The sequence below is a fragment of the Triturus cristatus genome, chromosome 2_1, assembly GCF_964204655.1.
Source record: "Triturus cristatus chromosome 2_1, aTriCri1.1, whole genome shotgun sequence".
Lineage (NCBI taxonomy): Eukaryota > Metazoa > Chordata > Amphibia > Caudata > Salamandridae > Triturus > Triturus cristatus.
In genome coordinates, this window is record NC_140581.1 from 1,126,359,672 (window position 1) to 1,126,385,974 (window position 26,303).

The 26,303-nt window shown below is 41.7% G+C and overlaps 1 protein-coding gene across 1 annotated transcript in view; it reads left to right on the forward strand.

Annotated features, from left to right (window-relative positions):
• Positions 1-26,303, forward strand: part of SLC10A6 (solute carrier family 10 member 6) — a 321,326-nt gene that overhangs the window by 283,730 nt on the left and 11,293 nt on the right. Inside the window, exon 5 of the mRNA XM_085640859.1 lies at positions 9,150-9,307. Coding sequence (XP_085496985.1) covers positions 9,150-9,307 — 158 coding nt within the window. The remainder of the gene's footprint in view (positions 1-9,149; positions 9,308-26,303) is intronic.

Here is a 26,303-nt window from a genome sequence, read left to right on the forward strand (position 1 = left end):
CGAGAAGCGAACCGGAATGTGAAAAAGCATCACTGACAGTTTTACAATTTCTAGCCGAAAAGGGGCACAAGGTGTCCCCTTCTAAGCTGCAATTCTGTGTCCAGCGAGTTATTTATCTTGGACACTCGCTGTCCAAGGAGGGAAGGCAGCTTACACCCGACCGCATTCAGTTAATAGCTAACATGCCAATACCCAAGACACAAAAGGAGGTGCGGGCTTTCATAGGCCTCACTTCATACTGTAGACAGTGGATCCCGCAATACGCATTTCTAGCAAAACCACTCATTCAGTTGACAACACAGGAGGCAGCCACATCGACTGTTCTCCCTTGGACCCAGGAACATACACAAGCTTTTGAAAGCCTAAATAAAGCTTTATGTCAAGCACCTGTTTTAGCAACACCATGTTACAGAAAACAGTTTACACTCTTTGTTACAGAACGCGAAGGTACTGCCTTGTCAGTACTCACACAGGAACAAGCAGGAGCACACAAACCGTGTGCTTATTTTTCTAGTACATTAGATCCCGTAGCTCAGGCTTTGCCTGCATGCCTAAAATCAGTGGCAGCGACAGCTTTAGCAATCAGACAAAGCGATGCCATAGTGTTAGGACATCCATTGACAGTTCAAGTACCACATGCAGTAGAGGTTCTTGTAAATAGAACGCAAACACAACACTTGACTATAGCGCGACTTACAGGGTACGAGCTTACATTGTTTCAGCCACACATAGAAATCAGACGCTGTAACACATTGAATCCTGCCACACTTTTGCCAGTAACCGGAACAGACCCACTAGCCCATGACTGTATTGAAGTTATTACTATAACGACAAAACCCAGACAAGACTTAACCGATGTCCCATTGTCAGATCCAGACCTGACGTTGTATGTAGACGGTTCATGTATGAGAACAAGTACAGGAGAGTTAGTGGCTGCTTACGCAGTCACAACAGATACTGAAGTCATTGAAACTAATCGTATAAATACTTTGTCAGCTCAAGCCGCAGAGCTTATTGCTCTGACACAAGCCTGTATTCAAGCCACAAATAAAAAAGTCAACATATACACTGATTCACGTTATGCATTCGGAGTTGTACATGACTTCGGCGTGCTGTGGCGAGAGAGAGGTTATTTAACTTCCCACGGTGCCCACATTCAGCACGGACCCCTCATTCATGCCTTATTAGATGCAATACATCTACCGACTGCAATATCAATTATGAAATGTAAAGCTCATACGAAAGTTACTGATATCATTTCTCAAGGCAATGATCTAGCCGACAGAACAGCTAAACAGACTGCTCAAACCCAAACATCCGACATGACAAAGACAATAGTCCCGATGCCGACACATTGTATGACAGTTAAAGATCCTACCCTTGACGTAATTGACATACAGACACATGCTACACCAGACGAAATAAAGAAATGGACTGAATTAGGAGGGATCCAAACGGACCAAGGATGGATGATGAAGGAAAAGTCTGTGTGGTTCCTTCCGGATTCAATGGTCCAAGTTATAGTTAACACTATACATAGTCCAGCACACCTAGGAGAAAAAGCTATGCTAGATAGCATTCAACACATTTGGTTCAATAAACATTTACGAGCAGCAGCCAAACAAAAGGTCCGTACCTGTATGATCTGTTGCCAGTTCAACCCAGGAAAAAGTGTTCCCGTAGAACAAGGTGGATTTCATCCTCCTAATCACCCTTTTGAAGTCCTCCAGATGGATTATATCCAGATGGAACGATGTCGAGGATTCAAATATGTTCTCGTAGTTGTCTGCGCTCTGTCCCGCTGGACGGAGGCATACCCGGTTTCAGATTACACTGCCCCGACTACTGCCAAACAGTTGGTTCGAGAATTCTTCCCACGATACGGTTTACCACGTGTTGTTCACTCAGATAACGGCCAGCCGTTCTCATCCGAATTAATGAAACATGTTTTACTTTTGTTAGGTTATCAGTGGAAATTCCACTGTGTCCGACACCCCGAGGCAGCAGGTCTCGTAGAAAGACATAATCAGACCCTGAAAATTAGATTGTCCAAAATATGCAGGGAGAAAGGTGTCGACTGGGTAGTAGCACTACCAGTTGCACTCTTTTTCACAAGAATGGTCGCACACTCTCGAACAGGGCTATCCCCGTATGAGGTGATCTTCGGCAGACCACCAAATATGTGGGGGACGCCTATACCACGCAAAATAACTGATATTGACTGTAATATGCTGACAGATTACTTGGCTTCCTTGATGTCTGCACTACAATCTTGTCGTTCACAGGTAGCTGCAGCCTTTCCCGACAACACTGAGGTGAAACCCCATGACGTAGTTCCGGGTGACCTTGTACTTGTGAGAAATTTCGACCGAAAGACTCAGCTGGAGCCCAGGTGGAAGACACCCAAGTTGGTCTTGCTGACCACAAGGACAGCCGTGAAGATCGAAGGCAGGAAAGGATGGATTCATTCAAGTCATATCAAGAAATTTCATGGACTTCCTTCAGATGTAAACAGCCCACCTCGTGTGTTCTCACCAATTGACTCAAAACTACCTCTGGTTGAGACCGACAGTAAAGAACTGTATAAACTGAAATTAAGGCCTAGGCCGTCGGACGATTTGATTGTTTAAGTCCTCTCCTAGGTGAAGCGGTTGAATTCGTCTCCGACATGTATCGCCTAGACCTGAATCATGGACAGTCGCGAAAAATAATGAAACGACAGGCGTATTGTAAATCACTGCGTAGCCATTGCATAGTGACATTATTAATCTTGTTTTTCTTAAGTCTTTTAATAATTACTGCAAGTATATTGTTGCACATATATTACCCTATTGCCAGAAATGTTTACAATGTTACTGCTGAACATTCTTTTAGTGACTTACCTCCGCATGAATTGTCTTATAGACTTGCGCTGCGCAATAACACTTTCATTAGTATGTTACATCATTCCCATCAGACTAGTAATGCAACTAATTGTTGGGTGTGTGGCCGGCTCCCTCCCTATCAGAATTATGAAGGAGTCTTGCCTTTCTTTCCACATCCGTTTACACATAATGGCTCCTGTGGAGCATGGTTTAGTTTAATCAATTCCATAGACTCAGATACAGCCGTTTATCAAGACCATTGGGTATGGGGAAATTTGAACCTAGTTTTATTCAAAGTCTGTTACCCTGACAAGGAGGGTCGCCCCAAAGGAACAGGAACTGATCTAGAAAATGAAGTATATGGATTAGGTAACTTTACTCCTAATCTCATGGTTCTAAATGTCGAATCCGAAGTTGAACTAGTTTTACCAACAATGTCAGTATTCCCAGCGAAAGGTGAATTGTGTGTAAGAAAAGTTGGTTCCATACATATGGGCCATAGTAAATGCACTACTACAGTAGAATTCAGCGATCAAGGCAAATCTTCATTTAGAGCTTATCGCCACTCCTACTTTATATGTGGTCAGACTGCATATATGCGTCTACCTCTAGATTGGGATGGTACCTGCTACATTGCATTCCTTTTGCCACCTGTTTTCCTAGCTCCTCCTGATTATTATAGAAATATTCATTTAGTACACAACAGAGAGCGGAGAGATCTCCCAATTGTCGATTACACTGAAACAGCATGGGAAAAATACACAGATTTCAATAAAGGCATCTTTCCCTATATAGGTACTGTTACTAATAGTAAGCTGATACGTAGATTAACTAGAACCCTTGAAGCAGTAGTGAACGAAACTATTTCCGCCTTAGGCAATTTAACAGAAGAGCAGTCTGCTATGCGGATTGTTGTGCTTCAAAATCGTCTTGTCCTTGACGTCATCCTGGCTGATAGGGGCGGAGCTTGTAGGGTCATCGGATCAAGCTGTTGCATTTTCATACCAGAAAATTCGCCATCTGTATATAAAGCTATAACTCGCCTTCATAAGATTGTAAGCCAGATACACCAGAATCCAGGCACCTGGACTTGGTCCGGTTGGTTTTGGAGCGTGATATCAGCCTGGGGATGGAGAGTTCTATCCTTCCTAGGTATTGGCCTTCTCATATTATTCAGTTGCTGCTTATGTCTGCAATGTGGACCAGCGATTTGTGGTCTGTGTGCCACATCGTGTATTCCACCACCAAGATCTCATTCGTCACGGAAGAAGAAAGAAGAACAAATGATGTTATATGAACAGATCAATGGATTGATGAAGATTGATATCTCTTGACGGGCAAGTAGGGGACAAGGAGGGAATGTGGAAATATGGATTTTTCTGGTCAGTTATGTCCCCTATCTTGGACCCCAACGGTTCTATGTGCATGTTACAAGTACATGTATGTTCCCTCCAGTTCCAGTTATGAAGACGCAAATACATGTGCGTCCACCGTTAACATGTCCTCTGTCAGATCCGCCATGAATAGGCCGGATATTCCATTCCTAAGTACGAAAGGCCACCGCCTTTATATGGTTCACTTATGCCATTTTACAGTCCAGGCAAGTAGGCCCTGATTCTGTCATCGAACTTTTCTTGCTTTCTGTCTCTGAAGCTCCAGTCCGAGCCTGCATCTGTGACCATGAACTTTGTCTCATTCTCTGCGCGGCTCACAAAGCCTGACATCAGTTTGCTGCCTGCCAAGAACTGTATTTCACCTTCGAGTTATCTGCTTCCCCCCTCAGCCGATGCATTCCTGTCTAGTAGTTTAAGTAAACATTCTTCCAGCTACCGAGCAAAAGGCCCGGCTTCTCTGTCTTTATGAAAGTAATTCATAGCCCTGTTACCATAGAAAATTCCTGCCCTCGCATTTAGTGTAGACACTTAGACGCTTGTACACGCACGCACAGTCAGTATAGAATAGATTCTGTCCGAGAGTCCTTCTTTTGTGGATAACATAGTTCTTTAAACATAGGATGTTAGATATGATTTGGGATTAGGTTGACTTGACCCCCCAGACTTTTCGTCTCCACATGTAGAGCTAAATGTCAAGTCCCCTTCACCCCCTAGTTGTACGTCAATTACACGTCATGCTGCTGCGCGCGCATCTATGCCAAGTATTATCTTATAGATCCACCTATATATGACATCATAACCAATTATGTTCCTTTTTACTCCTTATTACACCCATTTTCGGTTACGCATATGAATCGTCATTTTCCTTATCAATTGTTACGCCTACTGTATTCGTTTCATTGTAATGTATGTACTATAAAAGTCATTTCTTGTCAATAATGTATGTACTTCACTTCCTGAACCTCCGTGGTGATGGAACTTGGAGCAACCGATTATAATCGATCATTGGAATAAAGCCCATTCCGAACCTCTAATACCACGGATTCTGCCTCTCATTTTACTGAGCTATTTTATTATGTTTCTGTATCAAATTAAGTCCCGGTAAAGGAAAATTATTTACCACACTACACTGCCTCCTTTCTCTTCCCCTCTTGTTTCTCTTTTTGCTGGTGCTCTTGAAGTGTTCCATGGCTTTAAGGTTTGCCGTCTGTTCAAACTTAAAAAATCTAATCTATGTATATATTGTAGAGTGATGGTACCCACTCTGTAGTTATAGTTAGGCTTACCAGAGAAAGTAATATCTCAGAGTTCTGTCCCTTAATAAGTTCGCACCCATTTGATGAACCTCCATGAAACTTTGCAGACCTGTTGCACCTGTTAATTGTTGAAGGATTTAAAGTTCTGCGGTGTTTGGTCAATGTTATTTTTAGGTACATTTTGCCTGTGTTCTGTGTTACCGTCTTCAGCTCTAGGAAAGTATTAGGGTTGGTATTTTTCCCCTACCTATTATCCCTTTAATAAAGTGGTAATGGGTAGGTAAAAATATTTATACGTTTCGTTTTATTTTAAAAAAAATACAAAGTAATTTTTTTTTTTTAATCTAATTGTTCAATACTTAGAAATACAATGTAATACACTATATTTTACAAAGTGAGTGTACAAAAGTGTATTTTCTATTTTTAACATTTTAAAATAGGCACAAAAAGTCTATGGAGTAGCACGTTAATACCTACAAATTACATGCTATTTAAACAAAAACTGCTGTTCACCCTAGACTGCTATAAAAATGTATAGAAATTTTTAAGTTATAAATCTCTACCAAGTTCCATTTTTAAAAAAGTGGTAATGAGTAGCAAACAACAATCAAACCTAATACTTACCTAAATCTAAGTCACTAATCCAGAATGCTGCGAAACGCAGGTCACAGCAAAACTGTGATAAAAACTATATGGCTGCCCTTTACCTTTGAGAAACACATGTACCATTGTATACCGCAAACTTGCCATGGCATACCTTGGCACAATATAGAAATACACGTTTTTCTAAGTTATAAGTTTAACACTACTTACACTGTTTATAGATACTATTAAAACATCATAATGTAGTATTCCTGCGACATAAAATTAACATCTGTTCACACACTTTCATGCCATGTCTGTTTCAATTAACACACTTCACTGTATCCCACTCCACTCTGTGACACTTGACTTAATGCCACTTCACTCTATGTGATTGCACTCCACCTTATGTCACTCCATTATACGCTACTACATTGTACACTTCTCCACTGTATGCCACTCCACTATACTCCATCCCATACCACTCTATGCCACTCCACCCTACACCACTCAACTTTATGTTATTATACTGTACGGCTCCAAACTCTTCTTTCTCTGAAAGTTCTGGATGAGAATAAAATCACCAGACCGAATATCATGTCCTGGCCCCTTTTTGAATGTTCTATTTTTGATCACAGTAATTGTATTATAACTGTTGCATAGGCACTGAGATTGCTTAGCATCACACTACACAATACATGATACAAGCATTAGTTGCAGGTAGGGATTTTTTAGTTTTGACGTCATAATCTTTCATCACACTCCACACATCTTCCACACTATAAATTGGGTTACAAGCCCACTAGGCGGCCTGATTGGCTACCACCGTTTTTTCTTTATCTTCCACATCAGATCGTATCAATATATACCCCAGTCGCTCCCTCGCAGTTACCCAGTCTCCGTCCCCTAGTCCACGTACGGGCGTTCTGCTGCTCAGTAATGCCAGGGGATGGAGGAACAAGGGAGGAGTAGTAACAGAAGTAACAGGCACCAACGTTTCTGCCAGCTGCGATGTAGATGTAAGGGCAAGAGAGAGAGATGCCGAAACAATAGGCGTAGCAGGAAGACTGGCAGTTATCGCAGCCACAGAAGGCAAAGCCAAAGAAAGAGCAGGAGGCCTGTGGCCGAAGCAGCTTGATCAATAGCAGAAGAAACAGAAACAGCAGAGACAGAGGGAAGGACGACTGAAGCTGGGGCATGGCAGGGTATATTCTCTGTGGGGCGTATGGGGGTGGAGGTCGAGTATTTAACAATTCCTCCACAAATGTATCATTTTCTTCTCAGGCAACATAAGACTTTTCACATTGCAATCGAAATTTCCTATCAGCACACTCTATTCCTTTTTCTTTTTTCTCTCTATCATGCGCTGAAGCTTTTTTGAGTCAATGTCTGCATTCACCCCTTCCGGGCCTCTTTCTCTGCTTTCATTCGTCTCTGTTTAGCTTCCTTTTGCCATGTTCTGAGGGAGTCAAACATCGACTGCCTACTCCTTTTCGCAAACAATTTTTCTTGTAGAAAATTAATTTTCTGTTCAGCAAAAGTGCCGGTCAACGGCCACTGCAACTCAGCATTGTCCCTCGTATATTTGTGCCATAACGTACTAAACATAATAGGGCCAAGGCCATGTTTTACGTACATGTCAAAATTTAGAGTACTTTCTGGAGGCGCCGGCTGACTTTCTTCCAATAGAGCATCAGTAGAACAACCACAGCCCAAACAAAATAACTTACTTAAACAAGGCATTTTCAAAGAAAACAAATTCACTGCTTATGCCCAACAGATATTTGCAAAAATCTTTACCAAAGTCGTTCCTCAGACCTCATCAAATACAAATCAAAGTGGTACCATGTTCATAAAGAACTCAATCAAATTCAAGCATTTGTCCAAAGACGGTCCTCAGACCGCATCAAATACAAATCAAAATGGCGCCATATCCACAAAGAACCAAAGCAAACTTACCTTGTGCGCACAGGTCAAACAAGTTTATTCTCCACTGCTGACTCTTCAGACAAAGCGGTCAGATCCAAGGGTTTCGCCGTTCAGGCCCCCTGTTGGGATGATCGCTGGGCGAGGCACTGCCCGTTAAGACAGACAGGGCAGCTGCAAGTACCAGACTCTCTTGTGCAGGGATCCCCGGTGCGCCCATCTGACGCAACATGGCCCCGACCTCCTAGCCCGTCTGCAGGCAAGGATGGGTCACCCGATGGAGTCCCTGTTCGGGCACCAACTGAAGGAAGTGACCCGTTTAGGGTCACTCGGGTCACTCGTAACCACCTCTCAGCCTCCCATACAAATGAAGAGCCATTCAGACAGTAGAGAATACAAACCAAAGGTATTTATTATTCATACACTCGAGTGGAGTTCGGTCTGACCAGCCTCCTTGGATTTCTTCAGAGGGTCTGACCTCTGCCAACATGGTAACACATAATGTACATCTTCAGAACCACTAAAGGCACGCCCAGAATTTTCCAGTTGGTAGCTGGTGAACAAAGGAGATACAGAACGATGAGCTGCAACCCTGGGACCGGGTACTTTCTATCTCAGTGTCAAGGTGCCCACTGCTCCAAGGGTGGGAGCAGGCCTACCTAGTGAGAAAGGTATGTGATGACAAAATAGTCTATTCGTTAGTACAGCAAAGCTCAACCTTGGAGAAATATAACAAATATATTGCAGCTGCTTTCTACTGAGGCAGCCAGAATGAGACAGAAGTTTCGATCATGGCTGAAAATGGCAGCTGATTACAAAATGATGCAGCGAATACTAACTTAAATCGTACAATGCATAGAGAAGTTGACTAAAAGCATTTCTATTCCAACACTTTATACACACACATATCAATAATTCCAATGGAAAAGACTTCAACTGTACCACAGGTAAGCAGATGATTTGAAGGAGAATTGTACAAGCACAGGTGTTTCTCGTACAACTAGACATTACCGGTTTTATTTAACATTTTGCTTAATTGTTTATTAAATATAGTATTACATGAGATGTTCTGCATGAAAGGGATTTTGCATTCCTTTTCTTTACCCCTGGCAAATTTGTGTTCACAGATGTCGAACGATTGCCCTGGAAACTGGAGCTCAAAATGTACAGATGTGCTCCACTGTGCTCCAGCTTTCTTTCAGTCCAGAGCAACTTGTCCAGATGTTTGCTTTCCCTCTGATTTATGGCTCCTTCCAGCTCTTAAATGGATTGCTTTTAGTTGCAGGTGAGTTGAATCAAAATAGTAAACACTGATGAAGCCAGGTAAACATGTGAATGCAGAAATTTTAACTAGACAGCAACCAGATAAATAGTTGTGGGTTCTCCACTAAGTGGCAGCACACCCAACATTAGCCTGCCCCTACAACTGGCAACTATGAAAGCTTTGCAAACCGGTGTAGTGCCAGTGATGTGATCGTATGCAAAGCGTGTTGCAGATGTGCAGAACAGATGGCAAAGAGGGTCAGAGACCTGGTCAGTTTTAGTGAGAAGTTCTTTTGTATGTCAAGATTTACCTATTGCTCTTTTGTGAATGTTTGATAAGAAGCTCTTAATAGTATGGTTCTTAGACATTGAATTGGTGAGTACTGGGTAAATGCCTTCTGGCAACTTCCACTTGGCCATTCACTTCCATCTACTATGGTACTTCATCCTGTATAATCATAGCTAAAGAAATTGAAGTAGGGAGATTATTAAAGCTCTCTGCTATCCACAAGGGGTTCATGGCACCAAAGCAGCAAGTGTATATGAATCAATAGCTGGAATTCATAGCAAAAGAAAAAAACTAGTTTTAAGGCACTTCCAGAGTTTTATGTAATCTTGTAGACAGAGTTTAAAACCTTGGGGAATGGTTGGGAAAAGAAGCGGCCACCTAGATGTGCCTGCCACATTATTCAGCTAGAGAGGAAAACTAGACTTGGATAAGTAAGCCCAGGTGCAGGCTGAGAAGCGTTCAGCCTCTTCTGGAGAATCCTGGGAAAATCCTCTATAGAGCATTATGTATCAAAATGTTTAGTCACAAGTGAATGAAGTACTGAATTGGCCTTAAACAAGGCCCTGGTGTGCAAGACGTGAGGCCTGGTAGCAGTATGATGCTCATCTTGAAGCATTGGTCAACATAGGCAGGGTGGCTCAAATACAGGGAATTGAATTGACCCAGGCTTAAGGCAAAAGTGGCTACTAGTATTTAAGCATCAGAGTGAAGCAGAAAGCAAAACACCTTAGAAAATACAGGATATAAAATTCAGGGTAAAGCATCCACATGTACCTGATGGGTAAAAGATGGATCTTGACATATCTTCAGGCCGAAATAGTGGGCAATGAGGAAGGAGTACCTCAGAAAACCATTACCTTCAGTTTCTCAAAGGCCAGCTCATGAGAGCTATTAACGCACCATTCTGCAATGACCACAATGACCAACACAAAGATCTGAAAACAAATTGCAGCGACACGGGACATTCTGAGTCAGAATCAATAGTAAACAAACAAACTCAAAAAAATATGTAAGAACAAGGACAAGAAATTAAGCAATGAACAGCAATGGGCTCAAAGATAAACCCCGAAGATCTCTACTGGTTAAATCCCCAAGAAAAGGAATGAATGAGGCAATGATAATGTGATGGAGCATTTACTCTCTAATAAAGCTTTATTTAAAAGACAGAGGTGGAGCAGCATGGAATGGCATTTGCACCATGAAAATCCATGGTGCAAATCCAAGTACAGGCTGCACTCTAGCGATTGGACGTTTTTCTTGAATTGAGGTTTAACATCAATAGTTCAGAAACATCTCAATGACAATGAAGCACATTTTGCCCCCACAATGATGATGGAGAGTTGACGATTTAGAAACTGAGAAAGCTTAACAGCAGATTAGCAAAATTACAATCTCAAATCAGTCAGATTAGTCATAAATCAATAATCAGCTTTTTACAGCATGGTTTGATATAATCAAAAGCATGTCAAATAAGCAAATACAAAGACAAGATATTCAAAGATAGTTACATGTAGATTGAATACGAGTCTGTGCCCCAAAGAGTAGACAGATGCATGTGAATTCAAAGGTGGACTGAAGCAATCTGAATCTAAGTAATACAGCAATGCTCAATTAAATCATACAATTTCATAGATGTCAGCACTCCTTACATTTCCTTGAAAGTGAGGACCAATCAGCATTGAATGTTCCTTACTAAACTAATTTCGCTCATGTTCTCAGCCATTGCAGAAAAATGTTTGCAGTTGCACAGCCATCAGAAATTTCTCGCACAGGACAATAGTTTGTGGTAAGGACTTCTCCCAGGCACAGGTGCACAAGACTCATTATTTTATTTTCAGTGAAACTCGCAGGTATAAGCAATTTACATAGAAACTAAGACTATTGCTACATTTTAATTTGGTTAAGCTACCAGGACTCATCTCCTCAAATAAGAAAAAGAATGTGATAATCAATAGCCAAAACACATTTTCAGTGTTAACATGAATCATTTAATTGAGGCCTACATTAACTATGGCTAACTTAACAGAATCACACTGTAACTATGGATAACAACAACATGAAAATCACTAACTATGGGCAAACTGAACATGAAAATTACACTTTAGTTAAAAATATGTAATTTGTATTAGTACAACTGTCTAAGCAAAATGAAAAATAGTGACATTGCATCACCAGAGGCAACCACACCCTTATCTTTGGCTAAACATTGGTGAGGCGAGCAAGTGGCTACAAAGAAAATAGCTAGGATAGGCAGCAGGAGCCACCTCTACTTTTAGGATTGGGAATGAGCAATGATTCAGAAGAAATCAAATGGAAAGTGTTAAACATATATAGATGAGAATTCAGATGACATATCTAACGGGCTCATCTCTGGTGCAACAGAGGCACAATGCACACACATTCTAGTTTAGAGTGCTTGATGGGAAAAATGTCAACAGAAATATCTCCCACTTTACAAATAGTAAAGCTACACAGTTCTTCAAAAAGTTATGAGACCAGGTTTTCTGATTTGCAAAGCAAGCATACAGAAAATCTCATTAAATATGGTGGAGAGCTCTGTAGAGAGACTAGAGCCTAAATAGTGTGATGCTTAAGATGATATGACAAATTGCAACGTACATATTTCTTTACATTCTCTTCACAATAAAAATATAGACTCAATGTTACAGGTTTGTTGTGCAGTTTTATACAAAGTAAACTTGACCCAAAGTGACTGGGCCACTTTATATGAGCATCAGGTACATTACACAAGGTCACATTCATTTTTTTAGGCACAGGGAGATTAAATGATTTCCCCAGAACCACAGGATGTTGAGCCGATGCCAAGACTCAATCTTGGTGCCCCAGTTCCAAAGTTGACAGCTCTGACCATCACGCCACATCCTCTCCCCGGTTGAGCAGTTGAAGAATTACACAGATTTTTGGGCATTGCCAATGTTTAAGAGGGCATACATAACTTCCTGGTTAGCACCTCTATTTTATTTAGGGAAGAAATTGTCAGACATTATGGGTCAGATGCACTAAACATGGTTGCAAATGTTCCAATTAAGCATTTGTGACTGATAAAATGCTTTTTGCTAAGCAATAATCCCATTTTAGGGGTCAAAAATGTTTTTTCAAAATTTAAAATGGAATTCGGAATCAATACCAATTTGGTTATCTGGGAGGGGCGTGTTGTGTTCACCCTTTCTAAATAGAGTCAGTATCTTACGTATCAATGTTTAGAAAACGTAATCCATTTGCAGCACATTGATGTGTAATAGGGACCAGGGTAACACTGCCAACTCTTAAGAGTTCAAGGAAAGGACTTTTTTTTAATGGATCCTGAATTTCTTAACTGAAAATGTGCTGCAGTTACAATTTTTTTTTATTTAAAAGCAATCACAGACATGGTGGGAAGATGGCTTCAGCAGCCACCATCCCTGTGATGACCTCCAATTGCAGTGAGTCGCAATGTGCAACCTGTCTCATTAATATTCATGAGGTAGGTCAGATTAAGTCTCACTATGATTCGAATTGTTATTTTTCAGCTTATTGTTAAATAGGCTGATTCTTAAAAATGTTTGATGGTTGCAAAAAATACTGGTCGCAATTTATGACCAGATATTCTTACATCTGCCCCTTTGTTCTCTATGGCAACAGAGAGACATTTACATTAGGCAGGTAATTTTTAAACCTGTTTTCGGCTTGAATTGTGCACAAATTCTGTACTATGTACTCCCAAAATATAATTGTATTGACTCTCACATTAGATAAGTATGTTTACGTGCCTACAATGCCAGTGCTATTGCACATCAGTTTTCTAAGCACACAATACTGAGTTAGAGGTTGTGGGTCTTAAAATTCAACTTGGGGACTTTCACGTTCATTAAAATCAACAAACTAACAAAAAGCATAATAAAAGCAGACCTATTCTGTACTTTTGGTTTAAAAGGCTGAGCCATACAACCTATTATTTTGCAATACAAACACACATAATACGGTTTGGGATTGCTTCTTATCCTATAAGATTGTTGCTTATCCATCACCTGAATCTTAGTGTCTTTAACTAATATGGCCTTCAGTTTGATGTGCTAAGGTGCTCCATTTTCAGCCTCCCAGTGACCTCCTCCCTTCCCATCAACATTAATTTTCTTATCGGAGCCAGTAGTTTTTTTATGGTTTAATATTCATGGTCCCAGACACTACATACAGCATGGTTCTTTTTTCTCCTACCATCCTTCCATGTATGTATATGTTGAAGCCAGTATTTTGTGAGTTAAAGTCATTCCCTGTGACAGCATGCAAATAATTATTATACAGTTAATAGTTATTCATCATTAAGTGCCATTGAATATTACGAGGTATGACTTCATTATAGTTCCCATACAAAACATTTACAGAGCTGAAGCCCTTTACCTGCCTTCTTAATAATATTACCCATTGAGAAAGTTGCCTTACATTTAAAGAGCTTGGATCTTTGTGTTCACTGTTTCCAAGAAATTAATTTCATACCAATGATAACCATTAAAGGTTTTGGGTCCCTTCCCAGGGCTCATGGATTTTGAAGCTGTGTGGATCCCTTCTGTAGGACTCCCTCACATTTCATAAACCCCACTAAAGATGCTGTTCCTCTTTGTAAATAGTGACTATGCTGAAAATATGACATCTAATTATAAAAATATAAATTCTATTTTGCGTCAATCATTAGCTACATAATATTGGTCGGGTAGCCTCTCAAAGACTTTCAGCCAAGTATTCACTTTTCTCCGGAAGCAGAAGAATAGATCAAAACTCTGTGACGATAAAGCATTTGAACAGTGACAATGCTACCGTGTTCTAGAGTGTGGAAAAGTGGATTTCCCTGGTCAGTTATGTCCCCTATCTTGGACCCCAACGGTTCTATATGCATGTTACAAGTACATGTATGTTCTCTCCAGTTCCAGTTTCTAAGACGCAAACATATGTGTGTCTACTGTCAACATGTTCTCTGTCAGATCCGCCATCAATGGGCTGGATATTCGATTCCTTAGTATGAAAGGCCACCGACTTTATATGGCTAAGTTACTCCATTTTTACAGTTCAGGCGAGTAGGCCCGATTCTGTCCTCAAAGCCTTTCCCTGCTCTCTGTCTCTGACAGCTTCAGCTTGAGCTCGCATCTGTATCCATGAACTTTGTCCTACTCCCTGTGCAGCTAACGGTGCCTGCCTCGGCCAGTTTTCGCCTGTCTGCCAAGAAGTTGTATTTCACCTTCGAATTATCTATTTTGCTCTCCAGCCGATGCATTCCTGTCCAGTGATTTAGGTAAACATTTCCTTTAGCTCACAAGCAAAGGACTCAGTCTTTCCGTCCTCCTGCAAGTGATTCATAGCCCTGTTGCCATGGAAAGTTTTCTATCCCTCGCATCTCATATAGACACTTAGACGCTTGTACACGCACACAGTCAGTATAGAATAGATTCTGTCCGAGAGTTTCTTCCTTGTGGATAACATAGTTCTTTAAACATAGGATGTTAGATATGATTTGGGATTAGGATGACTTGACCCCAGACTTCTCGTCTCCACATGTAGAGCTAAATGTCAAGTCCCCTTCACCCCCTAGTTGCACGTCAATTACACGTCATGCTGCCGCGCGCGCATCTATGCCAAGTATTATCTTATAGATCCACCTATGTCTGATAATTCTAACCAATCATGTTTCTTTTATTCCTTATTACGCCTAGTTTCGATTATGTCACTGTCACGTCATTTTTCTTATCAAATGTTACGCCTTCTACATTCGTTTCATTGTAATGTACTTATTATAAAAATACATGTCTGTAAATAAATTATTGTACTTCACTTCCTGAACCTTCGTGGTGACGGAACCTGAGGGCCGCGACTCGAGTCGGCCATTTTGAATGGAATAAAGCCCATTAGAAACCTCTTATACCACGGATTCTGCCTCTCGTTATTTTGAGCTATTTTACTTTAATTTAAGATTCCGCATGAAATTCAGTCCGGTAATATTTATTTTATTTACCACATAATGGCGCCCGAACAGGGACACTTTCTCATCTCACGCGCCGGCGGTGCGTTGCAGGCCCGGTCTCCTGCCACAGCTGGACGGACCATAAACGCGTACCAGCAGGACTTCCTGTAAGCTCCCTCCGGTCAAGCGGGGGCGACTGAGGCTGCGATCAACCCAGACGAGGCGGTGAGAAGTGCGAAGTATCCCGACCAGAGCCTAGCTGAGAGAGCAAGATCCGAGGTATACAGAGGCCCACCAGGTTTTCCGAAATTCCGACGTCCAGAGGGTCCGATGTCCGCAGTTATCGAGTCCTGTCCATTCTCTGAGGCCTTCCGTTTCAAGGAGCTACTCGGTGAGTACCATCGCCGAGGAGGCGTGTTGACGCGCACATAGGTTGTGCCGGTCAAGACGGATTTGGGTACACAAATCCGGTCTGCACTGTTTAGCAGTGTATATGTACTGTTTAGCAGTATATCAAGTATTCCGAAGTATTCAGTTATTGTCAAGAATTCAGCGTGGTGATTAGTTAGGCAGACTGTCATCATTGTCGATCATTGTTATAATGTTTAATGTTTAATGTTTAAAGTATTCAGAAAATGTCTTGCATATTGTGGTATGAATGACTGTTTATTGTTCACTGTTCATTATTGTGTTTCTCGTATTAAGTAAGTTCAAGAGTAAGTATCAGATCAGTTGTCAATATGCCGCTCTTCTCGAAGTTAAGACAGATTACCACCAGAAAAGGGGTGCTTGAAGAAGCAGTTCCTATTCCTCCTAGAGACACTCCAGGACATTTCATGTACCATAAACATGGCTTAGATGCCATATTGTTTCTTGATCTATGGGTAGATTATACCAAAGGATTACCGGAAAGTCAAAGGTGGCCCATAGCGGGAACCTGGGATGCAGAGTGCATCATGAAAGTGGAGGAAGAGTTATGGAAAAGAAAGGTCAGACAGTCACAGAAAGACGCCGTTGAGTTATGGCGTAAAGAATCTCATAGACGAACAGAAAAAGCACGTAGACAAGAAGAGAGGAGTAAAGAAAGTTCAAATAAAGTTCAAGAAAATCTATTAATTGAGGAAGGTATCCGAGTGAAATCAGAACAAGTAAATAGACAAAGAAATGCTCTTATGAATGGTATGTATCCCCTTCTAGCCGAAGGACTACCTAAGGCTGTTACGGAGGTGCCAAAAGACTTGCCACCCCCATTATTTCCAATTAAGGTACATCCAAAGGGGCATCCCAGAACCGCAGAAGATGTTTTTCTTTCCTCATATCTAGACGATGCAGCCCCCGAGTATGCTAACGCCACACCACATAGACCGTCTGGCGGAGGGATTCAACGTCAGGATCAGGTATCTGTCCCCGTGCAACAGCAAGTCCCGATACAAGCATCGGCAAGCACATCTGTTTCCGCATCTGTTTCCGCAGTCGACTCTACAGGGGTATCGACACCCATAGTTGCTGTATCACGTTCGACGAACCCTTTCACACCCGACGCCCCAGATGGGGCCACGGGAGGTGCTAGCAGTATTTTTACGCCACCTAGAATAAATAAACTTGTCTTTCAAGAGTCAGCACATTCACGCACACCTAAGTTCGTAAATGAACGTACGCTTAAGGAACTTCTTGTAAATTGTAGATATGACCCGGTGGTTGGTAAAGAGGACGAAATGGTCCTGGCATCATTACGTATCAGACGAGCCGCAGAGTATTTAGCAAGGTTACCAGGGATGGCTACGCATCTAGATAACATATATCATTTTGTTCAAACAGGACGAGATCCAGGATGTATTAACAGAGCTATGGAATTCCAGAAAGTAGAGATACAGGGGGAACTGTTACGTTTCCTCATAAACTGTGTGATCAGAAATCAAGATCGTCCGGGGGTAGACCGGAATGCAATGCTTATTCTTACAAGATGGAGTCAGAATATATCAGAAGGGAGACACGATAAGCAAAATTGTATAATAGCCATGTGCCGAAAAATACGTAAAGAAATAGAGCGTATTCATGAAGAGAGATTGGGAACAGACGAGTTTGAGCAAGATGAAGTGTCCGAAGCAGGGAATTCTGCAAGACAGTCAGAGACCATAGCCTATGTAGGCAGAGGAAGATCTTGTGAAAATACTAGATGTTTTTCTGATCCCATGCATTCTGTATGTCCAAATAATAGCAGAACGTATCCGACGCCTGTAATAAATCTGAAGTCTCCTGAACATTCGTTTCAAGCCGCAGATAAAATACTACGAGAACGAAGAGGTTACCACCTCCTCGATTCCATGGATGAGCAAGAATTAGCCAGGTCAGCCGTTCACTGGATTGTTAGTCCTGAAAAATACGGTGATGAGACCGTAGCACACACGTTTCTCAACCTCAGTACAGATGAACAACGTTTAGCTGGAATCTATATGATTCAGCAACTCCTCATATTATATAAGAGCCAACATGCTGATCCTGGTCCTTTACCTGATATATTAACGGAACTACTTACGTACAGATGGAGAGGTTCTAGTAACAAGCTAATTAAAGAGATATTAGTGTCACGTAAACAGTACGTTCTTTTTGTAAGTCCAGATTCTCTCTCCCTGGCCCCCAGAGAAAGAGCACCGTACTACATGGATAGACAAAATCCTCTACGAGAAGTGCACCCAATAAAAGGCGAAGACAATGAGTTTCACCGTGTATTTGTTTACACACCTATATCAAAAATGGAATTATTAGAAATGAAGAAAGTAGTACCTAGTCATGACAAAGACCCAGCGGGTTTCCACCGAGAAATTAAAGACATGTTACTGATGGGAGAGTACACCTTTCCTGATATTATGACAATATTAAAAGTGCTTTTGCCTGCTGGCATATATGAAAAACTGAAAGAAAAAGAGTGGGAAGTGGGAGACCAAAAGATAGACTGGACAGCATTAGCAGAGGAAGAAAGGGGCCGAGCCGCAGGTTCAGGGCTCGGGGATAAAGTTAAACTATTACCAGGTTTACTAGTACAGGTACTGCCACGTTTATTAACTACAAAGAAGGAAGATTGGGGTGCAATCACAGCCTGTAAACAAAAGCAAGATGAAGACACAAGCGATTATTATGCTCGATTTGAAAAATGTTTTGGTATAAATAGTGGTATAAAAGCAAGTAGTGACTCATATCCACATTTATTTGTGACAAAATTAGTGGAAAATGCATTGCCTCCAGTGAAGAATAGAATATTGAAATTCGAGAGTACCTGGCAAAGTAACACTCCGTCGCAAATGCTACAAATGTTACAGTATCATCACAATAGAATTAGGGATGAACAAGAACACGAGCATAGACGCATGAAGGATACAAAAATGAAAATGCTAGTTTCTCAGACAGTACCAGCAGATGGTCACAAAAAGGGTGTGACACATTCTGGTGATTCTGCAGTTCCTGTAAAAGGAACCTGCAATTACTGTAAACAACTAGGCCATTATGTACATGATTGTCAAGTCCTGAAACGAAATATAGCTACAGGTATTGCAAAAGAGAGACCACGATTAGTTAGACAAGATCAGAATGAACAAGGAGCTATGCAGCATGGACAGTCCGTGCCAGTTCAGCAACAGTCTATGCCAGCCTCACAGCAACCCATACAGTTTGTGCCAGCTGCACCACCGTTGCCTACTACTGCCACACAAACCACAACACAACAAATGTATCAGACTGCACAGTATGAATACCCTGAGTATCAGCGTTACGCATGAACCAGCCTAGAGAGGGAAGTTGACTTACCGCTTATCGAGATTCCGGTAGATCAAGAAGGACCTTATGTACATAGTGAATTATTAGGTCAAGATAGAAAATTCTTACTCGATACAGGGGCAAGTCGAACAACCATAAAACGTAGTGAAGTTCCAGGGGCACCCCTCTCAGGCTCTAAAAATGTTTCCCTTGGTTTTTCAGGAAAACCTATTGTTAATGAAGTATCACAGCCTCTACCACTTACGATAGGACCTTTGACACGAACTACAGATTTATTGCTTACTAAATCATGCCCAGAAAATTTGTTAGGAATTAAAACTCTGAAAGCACTAGGAGCCATAATATGTTGTTCTCCGGAAGGAGTAAGGTTGTTTTTGCGTGACTTTAAAGGTCACTATGTGTCTAGAGACATGGATTCCCGACTACAGAACTTACCAGCGCATCTATGGGCACAAGGCCCTACTGATGTTGGCTGCATGAACATTACACCCTATTGAGTTACATTGAAAGCAGGAGTGGTATTACCACGAATGCGACAATACAAGTTACCGCATGATGCTGTAGTGGCTTTGTTGAAAATCATTGATGAGCTAATTGCCCAGGGAGTAGTTGTAGAAACAGACTCCAATGTATGTAATTCACCGATAATTCCGATTCTTAAACGAACTGATCCTACTGCTCCCCCAGTGTACCGATTGGTTATTGATTTGCGTGAACTAAACAAGTGTATTGTACCACAATTCCCTGTGGTCCCTGATATATCATCATTGTTGACAGCAATTGATTCCGAAGCAACATTCTTTACTGTAATTGATCTCAAGAATGCCTTTTTCAGCGTCCCAATAGATCCGGAAAGCCAATACTTGTTCGGATTCAGTTTAAATGGGCGCAGCTTTAAATTCTCACGCGCTCCCCAAGGATTTACAGAAAGCCCCAGCATCTACAGCCAAGCACTGAAACGAGAACTTGACAGTATCCACATGCCAGTCAATACTGCACTGCTTCAATATGTCGATGATCTGCTGATCACCGCGAGAAGCGAGCCAGAATGTGAAAAAGCTTCTCTGACAGTTTTACATTTCCTAGCCGACAAGGGGCACAAGGTGTCCCCTTCTAAGCTGCAATTCTGTGTTCAGCGAGTTATTTATCTTGGTCACTCGCTGTCCAAGGAGGGAAGGCAGCTTACACCTGATCGCATTCAGTTAATTGCAAACATGCCAATACCGCAGACACAAAAGGAGGTGCGGGCTTTTATAGGCCTCACTTCATACTGTAGACAGTGGATTCCCCAATACGCATTTCTAGCGAAGCCACTCATTCAGTTAACCACACAGGAGGCAGCCACGTCGACTGTCCTCCCTTGGACTCAGGAACACACACTAGCTTTTGAGAGCTTAAAGAAAGCTCTATGTCAAGCACCAGTTTTAGCAACACCATGTTATAGCAAACCTTTTACACTCTTTGTTACAGAACGCGAAGGTACTGCCTTATCAGTACTCACTCAGGATCAAGCAGGATCACGCAAGCCATGTGCTTATTTTTCCAGTACATTAGATCCCGTAGCTCAGGCTTTGCCTGCATGCCTGAAATCAGTGGCAGCGACAGCTTTAGCAATCAGACAAAGCGATGCCATAGTATTAGGACACCCATTGACAGTACAAGTACCACATGCAGTAGAGGTTCTTGTGAACCGAACGCAAACACAACACTTGACCATAGCAAGACTTACTGGTTATGAACTGACATTGTTTCAACCACACATAGAGATCCGACGGTGTAATACATTGAATCCTGCTACACTATTACCTGTAATTGGAACAGACCCACTAGCTCATGATTGTGTTGAAATCATTGAAATAAAGACGAAACCTAGACAAGACTTGACAGACGTTCCATTGTTAGATCCAGACCTGACGTTGTATGTAGACGGATCATGCATGAGAACAAGTAAAGGAGATTTAGTGGCCGCGTATGCAGTCACAACAGACACTGAAGTTATTGAGACACATTGTATAGATATTCTGTCAGCCCAAGCAGCAGAACTTGTTGCTCTAACACAAGCCTGTATTCAAGCCACGGACAAGAAAGTCAACATATATACTGATTCACGTTATGCATTTGGAGTCGTACATGACTTCGGAGTGCTTTGGCGGGAGAGGGGTTATTTAACTTCTCATGGAACACATATTCAACACGGGTCCCTCATTCATGCTCTGTTAGACGCGATTCATTTACCGACTGCAATATCGATTATGAAATGCAAAGCACACACGAAGGTTACTGATACCATTTCTCAAGGCAATGATTTAGCTGACAGAACAGCTAAACAGACTGCTCAGAATCGCACATTAGACATGACAAAGCCAATAGTTCAGACACCAACACAGTGTATGGCAATTAAGGATCCCACACTTGACGTAATTGACATACAGACACATGCCACAGCAGAAGAAATAAAGAAATGGACTGAACTAGGAGGGATCCAGACAGATCAAGGATGGATGACGAAGGAGAAATCTGTATGGTTCCTCCCCGATTCCATGGTTCAAGCCATTATAGCTACAGTTCACAGTCCAGCACATTTAGGAGAGAAGGCTATGCTAGACAGCATTCAGCACATTTGGTTCAACAAACATTTACGAGCAGCAGCTAAACAAAAAGTTCGTACCTGTATGATATGTTGTCAGTTTAATCCAGGAAAGAGTGTTCCCGTAGAGCAGGGTGGATTTCAGCCTCCTGACCATCCTTTTGAAGTCCTCCAGATGGATTATATTCAGATGGAACGTTGTCGAGGATTCAAATATGTCCTTGTAGTTGTCTGCGCTCTCTCCCGTTGGACAGAGGCGTATCCCGTATCAGATTACACTGCCCCGACTACTGCCAAGCAGCTAGTTCGAGAATTCTTCCCACGGTACGGTTTACCACGTGTTGTATATTCAGATAACGGTCAGCCTTTCTCATCCGAATTAATGAAACATGTCTCACTCTTGTTGGGATATCAGTGGAAATTCCACTGTGTCCGACACCCCGAAGCAGCAGGTCTCGTAGAAAGACATAACCAGACACTGAAAATCAGACTGTCCAAAATATGTAGAGAGAAAGGTGTCGACTGGATAGTAGCATTACCAGTTGCACTCTTTTACATGAGAATGGTAGCACACTCTAGAACAGGGCTATCCCCGTATGAGGTGATCTTTGGTAGACCGCCGAATATGTGGGGGACGCCTATACCACGTAAAATAACTGATGTTGACTGTAATATGCTGACAGATTACCTGGCTTCCTTGATGTCTGCACTACAATCTTCTCGTTCACAGGTAGCTGCAGCCTTTCCCGACAACACTGAGGCGAAACCCCATGACGTGGTCCCCGGGGACTTTGTCCTGGTTCGGAATTTTGATAGGAAAAGCCAATTGGATCCTAGGTGGAAGTTGCCTAAGCAGGTCCTGCTGACGACCAGAACAGCTGTGAAGATCGAAGGACGGAAAGGATGGGTGCATTCCACCCATATAAAAAAATTTCATGGACTACCTTCAGATATAGACACTGTGCCCTGCACTCCCTCACAGACTGATTCAAAACTTCCTTTTGTTGAACTGAATGACTCTCAGTGCTATAAACAGAAACTCAGGTCCAGATCTAAACTGTCGGACGATTTGATTGTTTAAGTCCTCTCCAAGGTGAAGCGGTTGAATCTGTCCCGACATGTATCCCTTAGGTCTGAATCATGTAGAGTCCAGAATCATAATGAAACGACATGCTTATTGTAAATTACTGCGTAACCACTGTATTGTGACATTATTAATTTTGTTTTTATTGAGTATTTTAGTAATTATTACGAGTATGATTTTGCACATATATCATCCTGTTTCTAAACGTGTTTTCAATATAACTGATGAACATTCTTTTAGTGACCTACCGCCACATGAATTATCTTATAGACTTGCGCTGCGCAATAACACATTCATTAGTATGTTACATCATTCCCATCAGACTAGTAATGCGACCAATTGTTGGGTGTGTGGCCGACTCCCTCCCTATCAGAATAACAAAGGAGTTCTGCCTTTCTTTCCACATCCATTCACACACAATGGCTCCTGTGGAGCATGGTTTAGTTTATTAAATTCCATAGACCCAGACACAGCAGTTTATCAACAACATTGGATATGGGGAAATCTGAATCTAGTTTTATTCAAAGTCTGTCACCCTAATAAGGAGGGTCACCCCAGTAGAACAGGAACTGATCTAGAAAATGAAGTGTATAAATTAGGTAATTTTACACCTAATCTTATGATTTTGAATGTCAAATCCGAAGTTGAACTAATTCTGCCCACTATGTCAGTATTTCCAGTTAAGGGTGAATTATGTGTAAGAAAAGTTGGTTCCATACATATGGGCCATAGCCAATGCGTTACTACAGTAGAATATAGTGATCAAGGCAAATCTTCATTTAGAGCTTCTCGCCATTCCTACTTCATATGTGGTCAGACTGCATATATGCGTCTGCCTCTAGATTGGGATGGTACCTGTTACATAGCATTCCTTTTGCCACCTGTTTTCCTAGCTCCCCCTGATTATTATCGAAATGTTCATTTAGTACACAATAGAGAGCAAAGAGATCTCCCAGTTGACGATTATACTGAGACATCATGGGACAAGTATGTAGATTTCAATAAAGGTATCTTTCCCTATATAGGTACTATATCAAATAGTAAGCTGATACGCAGACTCACCAAGACTCTTGAAGCTGTAGTAAACGAGACTATAGCCGCCCTAGGCAATCTGACAGAGGAACAATCAGTGATGAGAATTGTTGTTCTCCAGAATCGTCTTGTCCTTGACGTCATCCTGGCCGATAGGGGCGGAGCTTGTAGGGTCATCGGATCCAGCTGCTGTATATTCATACCAGAAAATTCGCCATCTGTATATAAAGCTATAACACGCCTTCATAAGATTGTAAGCCAGATACACGAGAATCCAGGCACTTGGACGTGGTCCGGGTGGTTTTGGAGTGTGATATCAGCCTGGGGATGGAGAGTTCTATCCTTCCTAGGTATTGGCCTTCTTATGCTCTTCAGTTGTTGTCTATGCCTGCAATGTGGACCAGCGATTTGTGGTCTGTGTGCCACATCGTGTATTCCACATCAAGGTTTTCGCTCAAGATCCCGGAAGAAGAAAGAAGAAGAAATGATGCTCCATGAGCAAATCAATGGAATGATGAAGATTAATGTTTCTTGATGGGCAAGTAAGGGGACAAGGAGGGAATGTGGAAAAGTGGATTTCCCTGGTCAGTTATGTCCCCTATCTTGGACCCCAACGGTTCTATATGCATGTTACAAGTACATGTATGTTCTCTCCAGTTCCAGTTTCTAAGACGCAAACATATGTGTGTCTACTGTCAACATGTTCTCTGTCAGATCCGCCATCAATGGGCTGGATATTCGATTCCTTAGTATGAAAGGCCACCGACTTTATATGGCTAAGTTACTCCATTTTTACAGTTCAGGCGAGTAGGCCCGATTCTGTCCTCAAAGCCTTTCCCTGCTCTCTGTCTCTGACAGCTTCAGCTTGAGCTCGCATCTGTATCCATGAACTTTGTCCTACTCCCTGTGCAGCTAACGGTGCCTGCCTCGGCCAGTTTTCGCCTGTCTGCCAAGAAGTTGTATTTCACCTTCGAATTATCTATTTTGCTCTCCAGCCGATGCATTCCTGTCCAGTGATTTAGGTAAACATTTCCTTTAGCTCACAAGCAAAGGACTCAGTCTTTCCGTCCTCCTGCAAGTGATTCATAGCCCTGTTGCCATGGAAAGTTTTCTATCCCTCGCATCTCATATAGACACTTAGACGCTTGTACACGCACACAGTCAGTATAGAATAGATTCTGTCCGAGAGTTTCTTCCTTGTGGATAACATAGTTCTTTAAACATAGGATGTTAGATATGATTTGGGATTAGGATGACTTGACCCCAGACTTCTCGTCTCCACATGTAGAGCTAAATGTCAAGTCCCCTTCACCCCCTAGTTGCACGTCAATTACACGTCATGCTGCCGCGCGCGCATCTATGCCAAGTATTATCTTATAGATCCACCTATGTCTGATAATTCTAACCAATCATGTTTCTTTTATTCCTTATTACGCCTAGTTTCGATTATGTCACTGTCACGTCATTTTTCTTATCAAATGTTACGCCTTCTACATTCGTTTCATTGTAATGTACTTATTATAAAAATACATGTCTGTAAATAAATTATTGTACTTCACTTCCTGAACCTTCGTGGTGACGGAACCTGAGGGCCGCGACTCGAGTCGGCCATTTTGAATGGAATAAAGCCCATTAGAAACCTCTTATACCACGGATTCTGCCTCTCGTTATTTTGAGCTATTTTACTTTAATTTAAGATTCCGCATGAAATTCAGTCCGGTAATATTTATTTTATTTACCACAAGAGCAGAAATCATACTTCTGGTTTTATTAATGTGAGGCAGTGCTTAACATAAGCCTCAATAAGATACATTACACAACAGGTTCAACAATCACCAAAAGAGAAATAAAGTTTGAGAATGAAGTCAACAAGTTTATAATCCCTTACGACAAAGACAAATAGTTTGCTTTTGCAAAGGTTTCTCCAGGCTAAATTTACTCCACACTTAAATTAATGTCCTCTTAGCCTGAGAGAAATAAGCAATCCTTTCTTCAATTAAGATTCAGAAAATCGCCAGCCACCACAGTTAAAAATCTGTATATTGGGGTTTGTTCCAAAATTAGTTATCACTATTTTAATTTGAGGAAAATTATGCAAATTATGCAAAATTATAATCCCAAAGTATTCCTCAGAGAAGTCATCCATGGATCTGGTTAGCAGTGGTTCCATAAATCACAAACTGCTCAGCGGGGCATTACTCATGTCAATTGTAGGTCAGAAAAAACACAGCAACAGAAAATACCAAGGGGCTGATTAGCATCGGGAAATGGGACCACCCACTATATCAGCAGCGGTCCCGCATGT